Below are 12,900 nucleotides of genomic sequence, written 5' to 3'. Positions count from 1 at the left end.
TCAGAACTGACGGCAACAAAAACATGGAACAATTCTTCAATTAAAGATCAGTTTTTCAATTATCAAGTTATTATTGCCTAAAATACTAAGTAATCTCTAACTAGAAGTAACTTTTGCTTTCTGCGCCCAATTTAAACTATTTCAAGATGGCATCATTTTTGTTGGGGTTGTTGTTGAATAGACAGAAATATCGTCTGACTAACCATCCAGGAGGTTGTGACCCGCTGACAAACTGGCTCTAAGACTCACTTGTTTTGACCTGCAGTGGAAAGTTGTGGCCAATATTTAAACTGTCAGGTTTAATGAACGTTCACCTTGAAGGAGCACTGACTCAGAGAGGAGATCTGCTGAACTTTTGGCCTTTGGGCTCAGCATGTGGAAGGTACTTGAGAGTTTGCTGTCCAATACGGGACATGAAAATGGTCTTTATTTTAAGAATGTGTGGTATGTTTACATCTTAAACTTTTATCCGGGCTTATTCACTTATTTAAAGTGATTTATGAGTTTGAAATTGCAAGATAAGTGGGACTGAAGTTCATAAAGTTGCTGAATTTAGTGTTTACTTTATATTTTAGCTTGAATTTGGGACTGCGTAAAGTGTTTTGAGCTTTCTAAGAAGGTAGTAAGGTATGAGTATACTCTATTTACCATTTAACATAGTATTTGTTAAATGTCTAACCTTGTTCATGCCACCTTAAGTCAAATAAACTCCAATATTTCTGGACCTGTCTGCTTCAGCTCAGTGATTCAGGTGTTCCCAGCCCTGCTTCTCTCATAATAGTGAGATGATCTGCTAAATACCATCAGAACCATCAGTTCTTCTGTCTTCAAGAACCTCCTGTAGACCCACTTTCATTCCATTCTACTCTTCTACCATAATTCATCAAACAGACCCTGCTTATGCTTTGGACTCTGTCCTCAATGAATTGGTGTATTGAAGTGGTTTGAAATTGATCTTTACTGAGAATCTCTATATCATATCCATAAATTATTTTTTTTAATTGGTTTCTCGCATTTTTTTTGGATAAAAACTGAAAATTCAACATTATACTAGTGATGTTTTCCCTTTAGTTCACATTTAATCACTAGTTATGTGAAAACTGCTTTAAAATAACCAAATAAATCGATTTTAAAATAGAAATGACAAAAACATCTCATCAAATGATATTTAATAGGAAATTAAATTGTGAGCTCTGGGTTAATATGGAATGAGAACGGTAGTTAGACAGTGTCAGCTCTACCTTTGAGCTTTTATTAAACTCTGTGTTGGAGTTTTATTGCTCATTTTTTTTAATTTATTTTAAGAAATATATTTGATCCTGTCTTTGTAACTTGATGTAAATAAAAGGCTTTTCTAAATAATTAAAGGTAAATAAAAGAGGAGAGTGTAAATGTTTGTTTGTCCTTAATTGTCTCAGCTTATTACTAATCGCTAAAATAGCATCCAAAGGTCTCATGAATTTAATAAAAAATAATTGAACATACTGGATAAAGATGAAGGTTTAAAGTCAAAGCCCGTTGGAGGTGAATACACAGTAAGGCAGGTTGTTGGTTTATCTAAGAGAAGGCTTGTCTGGAGATTTACATGGGCTTTGAGTGGCACTGATAAGCAGCGTTTTTGCATAAACAGATTTTGTCAGGTCAGATGTTTAGCCTCTGATATCTGTAGCAGCCACCATGAGTCACTCACTTCAGCAAACTTTTGCTGCTTATCACATCACACTGCGATGTGTCAAAGCTGCAGTCACTGCTTTTACTGCACATTCGTGATTCATTGATCCTCCTAAGCTTGGAGGAGGTGAAGGGCTTTTTGCTCCAGACCAATCTAAGTTTGTATTTTTATTTTTTTTCAGTTGACGTGCAAACGCGTGTGGTCTTCTAGCAAGCTCTTATAATGTGCCAGAAAGTCTGAAACATCTGGGATCTGAGCCAAAGTCAATAATCCTGGATGGACTGTACCTGCCAGTCAGAGAACAGCAAGATGTGTGAGATTCAGCTCAAAGGTTGCTGGAAGTTCTGCTAAAAGACAATACAAGTATTTTTAGAGAAAGCCTTTCATAAGGGAGACATCTGGCACAAACTCCACTAATTTTAAAAGGACAAGCGTCTTGACAACTTTCTTTGTTCTGTATCTGGAGTTATTGGCGAGACTATTCCACTCCAGAGGTTACTCGTAAATCAGTTTGGAAAAATTAGGATTCCTTTGTCTCTATGTAATAAGCAACTTTTTTTTAGTACTTTTGTGTGTACTTTACTGGAAAAGCCATATTGGAGCAGAAGCGTAATATTTGCAACACTCACAGAACACTGCTCAGATTTTAGTAACCTAATCTCTGCCAGGGTGGTTCATCCAAGTTTTGCATAAGAGCTGCTGGTTGCAGAAGCTCTCGGTTTGCAGGAGCTGCAAATACGGCGTTCTTCTCTGAACATTTTGTTCCAAACTTTTGCCTTTTCCTCACGTGACCAATTGGATCCGGCACACCGAGGGCCGATCAGATTGTCACTGGTGTGTATTTAAATTTAAGTGACAGTAGAGATGTCCAAAAGACTATATATTAAACCCCTGACTGGACCTTAGGGGAGTTTGATGGTTTGCACCTCTTGGCTTCAGCACTAACAGGATCACTTGTTCGTGTTTACATAGACAGAGATAAGAAGAAGAGCAGCAATAAGTTGGAGTGGTTGAAGGCGAATGCACAGTAAACAAGCAGGTGATCGGTGGACTTTCCTCCATAGAGATTTTCCAAACTGCTCTAGAACAATATGTCAGCTTTGCAAAGTCTGTAAAGCAAACATTTAGTAAATCCACCACCCATTAAGTCTTATTCAAAGTGGAACAACAAGTTCCCAACGCCCATAACAGAGACAGCAGGACTGTGCCCTGTATCTAGTTTATTAGAAAAACATTTACATTTCCTTTAGTTGTTTAATGTTTTTAATTGAACACTCACTGATTCTACGTTTTCTATATTTGCTTAAATGTTATTTGATTCATGAAATGTTTCTGATATGAGATAAATTGTTAATTTAAAGTATTTTTAATCATCTTTTTCAGATGTTCCGTGTGCTCCGACCACCTGACTAACTGGTACTATGAGAATGACGGCAAACTGTACTGTCGGAAGCATTACCTGGAGAAGTTTGGAGAGTTCTGCCATGGCTGCTCTCTGCTCATGACCGGGCCTGCTATGGTAAATCTGCTGGTTTTTATTGTTTTTCATTTTGGAACATTTTGTTTTGCTGTTAGAAGTGGAAGGACGGCGGAAAACTAGTTCTCTCTTGGGAGTTCTAGAACTGCTTTTCTTTTAACCCATACTTGGTCTTTTCATTTCTTATACAACTTGTTTTTTTTTTTTTATATCTAGAAAACTTCTTTATTTTCTGAGTGAAACATGAATGTCCACAGCTCGTGTAAGCACTGTTACCCCTTTAACAAACATTAGCAGTGTCTTAAAGTGACCACACATACTTCTTGAATGGTTTTTTTGTCTTATGATGTAACAGCACGACAGTCTTTGTTTTTCTCTTCACTTCTGTGATTTCGCAAGACCTTCAGCCTAATAAATTTCAACTATTACTCAAAAGTTTTGCTCTGTTTATAGTCCACTCTGATCATACATCAACATGTAAGAAATATGTCCTTCAAAATGGCCATAAAGCATGTTGAAACAAGAGGCTAGCATGCATTAAAAAAAAGCAGAAGGCTGTTTTGGCTGCAGTTTACAAATGAGTGATACTTCACTGGGGCTGCTGCCGAACTTCGCAGAATGAGTTCTAGACTTCACTTGTGAATTAGTTTCCCCCTCGAGGCCCCAGAGGCCCCAGTCTGTTCCCTCTCTGCACAGAAGTTCTCCACGGTTCGCCTCCCCACATGCATGCTGTAGAGGGGAGAACATGTGCTGCTTTTGGAGTATTTAGACTCCTTTTTTTCGCTGTTGTGATCCAAACTGATGGCTCTTTAAAAATCCAGGATGTGTTTTAAAACTTACACTCATCAGAGGAAGTGTTACTCTTCATAAAAAAGTAAAAATAAGTAATAAAGATGAGCTTTGATCAAAGCAGAGAAGCTGATGTGGGTTAAATGTAGTCACTCAGGGTCGGTTTGTGGTCTTTAAGTTAATCTCCTGCTGGTTCCAAACTTGTTCAACATGGAGCCAGACTTTTTCTTTTTCGCCACCAACTAACACACAATGAACCTTTTTTCTTTTTTTTTTTTTTACTGGCATCTCGCTTCATCAGCCAGTGAGGCCAAATGTTTTTGGCAGGGCTGAAGTGGCACCACAGTCTGTCAGCCAGAAAGAAAATCATTGTGGTCCAATCGTGGAGGAGGGTCATGCAGAGCGGCTGCCTGCTTGTTAAGCATTCTTCTCCAGAACACTGCTGTTTTTGTCCCAGTTAATTATTTGTTAGTATATTGATTCATTGGGAGGTTTTGTATCTTTAAGCTGTTGTTTTTTGCTCCAGTTTATTTTTGTTGTGTGTTTTTCTTTTATGCTTTTTTTGGGGGGGGGTTGTTTGAGTTAAAGGCAGCCCGTCACTGTGCTTCTGTTTTTGGCTTTAAGGCTGGGAGTTGCGCTTTCACAATAATTTGGTTGTCATCATTTTCAAGCAGCTGAGGAGTGATTCCCAACACGGTCTGACTCAGAGTTGTGTCAGATCTTGGAAAAGTACTCCATACTAGAGGCATTCTTTGTTGTAAAAAGTTTAGGTGCATCCTTTTTAAGACAAATATGCATTTATTTGCATAAAACAAACAGAACAGTTAAATCTAACAGATAAATTGTCCAGAAAGGAGCCTGTCTTGTGCAGGTGTGAGTAACTTTGGGATCAAAGGGGGATGCATTATCTCATCTTGCATGAGAAGGGATGAAGGGAGACAGATGTAGCCGGAGTGTGACATTGGTATCAGAGAGGGAAAACCGGCCGGTCGTGTGGAGGCTGTGTCACCGAGACAGACTTGAAAGGCAAAGCAGCAGTGATTCAAGCGGCTCAGACCTGCAGAGCAGATGACGTCAGAGCAGATTCCAGACGGGCTGGGAGAAAAGCAGGTGTTGAGGGTTTCACACTCGCAGTGGAGGGGAGGACTTAAAGCCAACGCGCAGCCCTCTTCGGATAACTTTTTGCTTGGAGTCGAGTGGATGATTTGCTGGTTTTTGTGTGGTTCCAGGTGGCTGAAGAACACAAGTACCACCCTGAATGCTTTGTTTGTCTGAGCTGCAAGGTGGTGATTGAGGACAGAGATACCTATGCTTTGGTTGAGCGGTCCAAACTCTACTGGTAAGTCATTTAGAGTTTTTCTAAGCCATTTTTTTGTATTTAAATTAGATTAATTTATCATTTTTAGATATTCTTTTCTGTGAAGTGTCCTACTTTATTTTGCATTTAACTTAGAATTTTTGGCTTTAATCACCTTAACTCCAAATCTTCAGAGATGATCGTTCAATAGTGAACACTAAGGTTGATGTGTTTTCTTGTGTGTTGTGTGCAGTGGAAGGTGCTACAAACAGGAGGTCCTCAAGCCCATGTTGGAAAAACACTCTCAAGACTCGGTCATTCACTCCCTGCCCCACACAGTGACCCTCATCTCCATGCCCTCTGCAGCGAACGGCAAGAGGGGCTTCTCGGTGTCGGTGCTGAGAGATGTCGCTGGTTCTGCAAACGTTCAAGTGAAAGAGTGCGTTGCTTCTGACTCCTGCTTGGATGCTTGTTTTCCTCTCGTTTGAGAACAGAATGAGTAATGCATTACGTAAGGCTGATTACAGGTTTGCTAAACAGCAGGTGTGCGCATAAGTGTGCCACTGCAGGAAAAAGCAGCAGTTTTATGTAATTGTTTGAGTGTTCTGCTTCACAGCGAGTGTCCTTGTGTGTTTACACGTATTCATGTCGGTGCTGGTTTTTTCCAGGGTCAGAGGCATGCTGATTAGCCCAGAAGTACGAAATGCCATCCATGTTGGAGACAGGATCCTTGAGATCAACGGTCTTCCTGTTGACACCCTGATGGAGCAGCAGGTGAGATTTATTTTTTTGTCTTATACTTCAGGGATGATGTCATTTTTTTTCAGATGAAACCAACATTTTGCAAAGCTTGTTGTTGTTGTCGTACAACACTTTCCCACAGCTTTAGCGTTTGACATTTTTCACATTCCCCAATCATTTGTTCATTCTTCAGCTGGGAAAGGAAGGTATGTGAAGGACTTAAAAGGCCCACAACCTCGCCCTTGCACCGCAAAACACAGTCCTCAGCTCCCATCGGTTACTCCACAGGAGTTGTCAACATTTTTTTGATGGAGGTCTTTGTTTTTACTGGAATTAAAGGATCCTAACTCATCATCTGACAGTCACAATAATTGTGTGAATCTCCAAAATACTCCTAACTGGTTATGAAACGTGTACATTTAGCATTTTTATTTTTGTCCTGTTCCATCACTAGAAAATAAAAGAACTTTGTGCCAAGTTGAGGAAAGAGCGTAAATATTTCAGAAAAAAATTAAATCAAATGTTTTTTTCTCCTTTAGGTGGATAACCTCATCCACTGCACCAGTCACACGCTGCAGCTGCTCATCGAGCATGATCCCGTCAGGCTGAGGCTGGGCTCCCCCAGGAACCAGCTGGGAGTCCCAGCCACCTCCCGCATGCGGCTGTCCTCCCCGTCTGACGCCATCCTGGAGAGGACAGATGTTGCAGATGAAGGCACGCTGAAGCGCAGATCATTACGGTTCGTGACCTCTAAAAACGCTCACATTTATACTGAAAGTTATTGGATGAAATGGGAACGCCTTTGTTCTGTTTATTAAAGGCGGAGCAACAGCATATGCAAGTCTCCGGGGCCGAATTCCCCAAAAGAGTCTCCTTTGATCGGCAAAGACATCGGGCGCTCCGAATCCTTAAGGTCTCCCAGCAGCTGCTCCCACCGCATTTTCCGACCATGTGACCTCATCCATGACGAGGTTTTAGGAAAAGGCTTTTTCGGACAGGCTATCAAGGTCAGCCTCCAAATTCCATAAATTTCAGTCTGAGCGTTTAATTAAACTTTTATCAGCTCTGAGACGTATCTGGATTTCTCACAGGTGATTCATAAAGCCACAGGGGAAGTGATGGTGATGAAAGAGCTGATCCGGTGTGATGAGGAGACGCAGAAAACGTTCCTGAAGGAGGTTAGTAATGAGCAGCAGCAGCTCTGTGATTTCCCACAGACAGAACTGTCTCTGGATGAATATTCAGAAGCCAAAGCACAATCGCTCCTTTGTACTTTATTACTTTAAGGCGGTTGCCCGGGTCTTGTGGGAACACATTAGTTTGGTTTGCATTTAAACCTCAGGGAAGCTTTTATGAAGAGACTTTTGTTTTTTTGTCACAACTTCAGGTCAAAGTGATGCGAAGCCTCGACCACCCCCACGTTCTGAAGTTTATCGGCGTGCTATACAAAGACAAGAGACTCAATTTAATCACGGAGTTCATTGAGGGAGGCACCCTAAAGGATGTCATCAGAGATAAGGTGAGTTGCTGGGTGGGGATTTGTTTTCCCTACTGTTGATTCCTTCACAGTTGCCTCTCCACAAAACAAACCACTCTGAAAAAAACGCACATTGATTGTAGACACAAAATGTTTAAAAACCTTTGAGCAAATTTACTTGTTAAAACAGAAGTGGGGATGTATTTTATTTCCAGTGATTTTGAAATCTAATGAAACTTTCATTTGTCTTTAGCAACATATTTTATTTACACCACTTAAATGACTGACAGCTTTTTTTCTCTTTATTAACAGGACCCGTTTCCATGGGAACAGAGGGTCAACTTTGCGAAAGGCATCGCCTCCGGCATGGTGAGTTGAAGATTACCTCTGTTGTAATCAAGTATTAAAACCTCAATTTAAAGTAACTAGTTTAAAAATACAATTTAATAGACATTTAAACTGAAAGAAGCTCATTTGACTTAATAGCTTTCTGTGTTTTTCTGATGTTTTGAACATTTATATTTAAGAGGAGAAAAGGAAGTCTCTTTATGATAGCTAAAGAAATAGCAAAAGGACTGATTTTAATGTGGGTTTTTTATGCCCAAACTCATTTGTTTTTGCATTTTTAGGCCTATCTTCACTCAATGAGCATCATCCACAGAGATCTCAACTCTCACAATTGCCTAGTTAAACTGGTAAGTCATATGGTGTCAGCAGTTTCACATTCAAACGTATGAGAGAAAAGAACCGACGTGTTTCCAGTAAGACTGAAGGTCCACATGACTGTTTGCTATTTAAACATGGTTTTTCCTCAATCTAAAATTAAGATGATGGATACAGTGGTCTTTAGATGCATATTTCATAACCAAAAACGGAATGAAACTGCTGATTTTTCAGCAGCAAAAACCAGAAATGCAACATTCAAAGACTTCATCCTGAAACTGAACCTGCTAACTGTGCCTTCTAGCACAGCTTGCATATTTCTGATTCTTTTATTTGTTGTTGTTGATGTAATAACCTCTCCACGCCATCTGCCATCTTTGAACAGGACAACACCGTAGTGGTTGCAGACTTCGGACTGTCCCGGGTCGTCGTGGAGGAGAAAGCCAAACCTCCTCCTGAAAAACCTTCAAACAAGAAGAGGTTGTTCAGGCGGATTGACCGAAAGAAGCGCTACACTGTTGTGGGGAACCCGTACTGGATGGCTCCAGAAATGCTTAATGGTGAGGGGAAGGATTTATAGAGATTTATCCATCATTTATCAAACCATTTTTCCCCCTAAGGTTTGAGTTTTTGTTCTCATCATTTCTGTCATTTCAGGTAAACGCTACGATGAAAAAGTGGATGTTTTCTCCTTTGGAATTGTTCTTTGTGAGGTGAGCTGCTGGTTTCACCCAGACATTCTTTTTTAATACCAAATATATCTTTATTAATGGCTATTATATTTAGAAAAATGAATTAAAACAAGCTCTTTTTTGTCCAACAAGTCAAGCGTTCATCCCTGTGCAGTTATTCAATCCTCCTTGATGTTTCTGAGCTTAAACAACTTGCCTGTGCAGGATATTTACGCAGACATTTCTTGCATGTGTCCGCATGTTTATCCGCCGTGATTCAGATCATTGGAAAAGTCTACGCAGATCCTGAGTGCCTCCCCAGGACTTTGGACTTTGGCCTAAATGTTTGCAAGTTTGCAGAGAAGTTCCTCCCTGAGGACTGTCCTCCGGCCTTCTTTCCTCTGGCGGTGGCCTGCTGCGACCTCATACCCGACAACCGGTGAGCTGCAGATCCGAGGGTTAAAGCTGCTTCACGTGAATAAGATTTTTGTTTGCATAGCTGTGGGCTGGCAAAGGGAGGCTAAAAGCTGCTTAGTAAAGATTTGAATCCCTTCACAAAAACACTGCTGATGAGTCACGAGAACACAGCAGCCGGGTCTGCCTTCACCTTGAGAAGCTCGTGTGGAGTTATCTGGAGGCCTTGAGGAGTAAAACTCATCTTTTTAGAAAAGCAGTGAAAGATATCAGTGTTTTTGTGTCTGAAATTTTATTTTTATGTCGTATTCTTTTTGTTAAATGTTGTGTCTTCATAAAGTGATTTATCCACCTCATGGCCAACTTTCTAGATGTGTGTGTAGGAAATACAAGAGATGGGGGAAAAAAAACCCAAAGATGTTATTTTAAATGCCATCTGGACTGTTTTTGTGCAGAGACACGCCTCCACTGCCAAATTGCTTCCTCGTGTTTTTTATCAACCTCGTCGATCTGGTTCTTACCTTTAAGTCTCACTCCTCTTTTGTTTTCTCTGTGTCAGTCCACCTTTCCAGAAGCTCGAGGACTGGTTTGAAGCTCTGTCACTCAACCAGGAGCTGAGAATCCCACTGCCAGCCGAACTGGAAGAACTGCATCAGAACCTGAGTCGACTCTACTGGTTTAGAGATCCGAGCCTGGTTACCGATGAGCCATCCACGCCGACACCATCCTCCCCTGACTGCCCCGCCATGACAGATACTTAGTGTCCACGCCCACAAGGTCACCTTCTCCTAACTTCTGCACTAACGTGGACGAGACTGAGAATCAGAGCCATGTTAAAACTGGAGAATCGGACGTTGCTGGACCAGACCTGTGAGGCTCTGTGAAGAGCGCAAAGAAACATTTCAAAATTCCAAGTGTTACTAATTATCTTTAGCCCCAATGTACAGCAACACTGGGCTATTTTAATGTTTACACTGTAAATAAAATCAACTTCAAGATAGGCGATTTTCTGAAGCCTCTTGTGACCATTCAGTTTTTCACGCAGCTTGTTGTTTGCTCAGTGGAATGCACGAGTCAGTCCTCGCCCAAATGCACCTAACCCGCAAAGAAAACAAATATGGCCGACAATGAAGACGCAGCGCTGGTCAGGATGTTTACCGCCTTCAATCTATTGCACGGAATTAAAAATCTCTTTAGAAATTTGTGCAAAAGAGTTAGTTTTTTATAAGATTTCTGCCTTATTTTTTAAAGTTTAGTCGTTAAATTCCCAAACTAGCTGTATTTGTTTATCCTGCTGCAGTTTGTGCAACATTTCCATGTCGTATTCAGGTTAGCGTGAGTCATTCTTGCAGTAGCAGGTCGCAGCTCAATGTTTGTTTAAATGTTTTTAATGCGATTAACATTAGGTACCAGACAAAACAGTTCATTCCACTCTGCCCTTTTCTAATCACTCTGTTTGTGTCGTTGGATGTTTTTAATCCCAAGATCATTTTCTTAGAATCCACACATTCTCAACTCAGACGGGGAAACTTTTGTGATGCAAGAATGCAAATCACCTTTTTTTAACCAAATTGCCACAATACCTTAGTTTTAGACAATTTAGAATTTTTTACCAGTTTTTTTTAGCCACAATTCTTAAATTTACTGACTTTGTTCATTTCTGTAGTTCTTCTCAAGAACTCTGCTTCAAACAGATGCACGGCGGTAATGAGATTTTGATGCTATTCAGGAAACTGAGCACAGGTGAAACCTGAACCAGCTGTGTCGGCTTAACTTTCTCTGACCCAGAATAGTTTCATCACTTTGAGATTTACCAGTAAATACCAAGGATGTGATTTTTCTTCTGAAGACCACTGATCTCGTCTTTTGTGGTTTATGTACTTTACGGGCTAATGATTGAAAGAATAATGAACTCTTACAGGACGGAAGCTCCTCTGTAATGTTGGACTCTTGTGAGCGGTCAAACATAATCATTCAAGAGCTGACCTGAAAAGCTTGCTTTGTACAGGGGGACCAGGTTTTTTTCTTTTTGCTAGTTTTGTAAATGTGTACATAGAAGTTCCTTTTGTTTTTTAGATGGGGAGTTTGTACTCTTATTTTGATATTTCTGCAGCATATTGCTACAATAATGCGAAAATGACTAGTTGTAACCACTTTTATTTATGTTGCTGTAGTGTTACCTGATTAAAATTAGTTGATCTATTTTTATTTATTTTTTTATTTGATTTGTTTTCGTGACGGTGAAGCAGTTGCTTGAGACTGGTTTTTTTCTGGGATTACTGCTGAATGTTTTTGGAACCCCTTATTTTTATTTTATTTTTTTTACCAAATTAGAAGAACACTTCATTTGTTTTATAAGCAATCAGTTTACAGAAGGCCTTTGATGTTTAAGTTTTTGTCCATATCACAAATTTTGAAAAAAAACAATTAAAGTTTCATTTGAAATCACGATTTGACTTTTTTTGATGTTTTTCTTTTTAAATCTAATCTTTATTAATCTCTTTTCCCGCTGAACCAGCTAAGTAATTAAAATCCTTGTAAAAACAGATTTAGCTAGACATATACAGCATGTATAGTGCCCTTCGCCCCAAACCCCCACCACCCAAACGAAAGCTTTGTATTTTATGCTTTTTAAATAATCGGTGTCTTATAACATTTGAAGAGGGAGAAATGCAACTGGAAATGACCATGAAATAAAAGAATCTGGCTTTATAATGAAGTCACATTCATATGATTTTAGTATTAAGCTATAATATAGCCTCTTATTACCCTCTGTATTATACTTGTATTTCATTTACAATAATTCTACTTTACTAAGTACCATACTTTAGAACGAATGAATATAAACGCCACAAAAAAAATGTTTTTCTTGTTTTCCTGATGAATGTATATTTTGAAATAGAAGCTCTTTTTCAAATACTTCTGGTAATGCCATTAGTGTAGTGCTGGTTCAAAGTTTTTCATCTCAAAGTCTCATCACGTGATCCTTTTCCAGTTGTTCTCTGGACTTACCAGCAGAGGGAGCTATTGTAAACTTACCGAATTACAGGGTCATGCAACAGCCCTTTCTAACTCCAATGAAAACTGTTTTTTTAGCAAGCTCTTGGAGCCATTTTCTCAAGATGGGTGGGGGGTGTATAAAATTATTTAAAATTAAAAGTTAATTTAAAGTTCTGAATCAAGAGCAGACAAAAAAGAAGAAGCGTGTAATTGTAGTACAGCTGGATATATCTAGTACTGCTGCTCACCATTTTTGTTACACCAGTAATGGTAGTTTGGGGTTGTAAGCTAGCAGGAGAAAGTGTAAACAAATGAATGATGGGATATCAGTGGAAGCTTACTTCCATGCCCACAAATCTGAGCCGAATTTCTAATGAACTCTTGCCGCTCTGCAGAAACTCTGTCCTGGAAAATGAGAGGTTTTGATTTTGGCTAAAACGGCATCATAATAAAGACCACTGGGAACTATTCTAAAATAGATCAAAAGATGTCTGGGGTGGGGCTTTAAACCATCAACTTTTTTTTCCCAGAACTTTTCAATAACCAACTCAGGGGCCTAGTAGATTGTGGCTTCAAATCTATGGTCGAGTCATACAAAAGACTCTAAATATGGGTCCTAAAGCCTCCATTACAGGGTTGGATCAGAGGGTTTAAACCACCAAACAGTTCCTGAGTGTGGCTCACTGCTCCCCCAGGGGA

General features: G+C 39.8%; 1 protein-coding gene across 1 annotated transcript; it reads left to right on the top strand.

Moving 5' to 3' along the window:
* Positions 1-3,055: 3,055 nt before the first annotated feature.
* Positions 3,056-11,649, top strand: limk2 (LIM domain kinase 2; the record flags this gene model as incomplete). Its single annotated transcript, XM_024275824.2, is given in 14 exon segments — positions 3,056-3,191; positions 5,168-5,277; positions 5,489-5,674; positions 5,904-6,009; positions 6,516-6,715; positions 6,797-6,983; positions 7,068-7,154; positions 7,364-7,495; positions 7,766-7,822; positions 8,083-8,148; positions 8,502-8,676; positions 8,774-8,829; positions 9,069-9,226; positions 9,761-11,649. Coding segments are annotated over 14 exon segments (1,858 nt in total), but the record flags the coding sequence as incomplete, so codon positions are not given.
* Positions 11,650-12,900: the final 1,251 nt, after the last annotated feature.

This window comes from Oryzias melastigma, linkage group LG9, assembly GCF_002922805.2.
Source record: "Oryzias melastigma strain HK-1 linkage group LG9, ASM292280v2, whole genome shotgun sequence".
Classification (NCBI taxonomy): Eukaryota; Metazoa; Chordata; class Actinopteri; order Beloniformes; family Adrianichthyidae; genus Oryzias; species Oryzias melastigma.
Note: the sequence above shows the minus strand (reverse complement) of the source record. Positions and strands in the feature narration are given on the sequence as shown.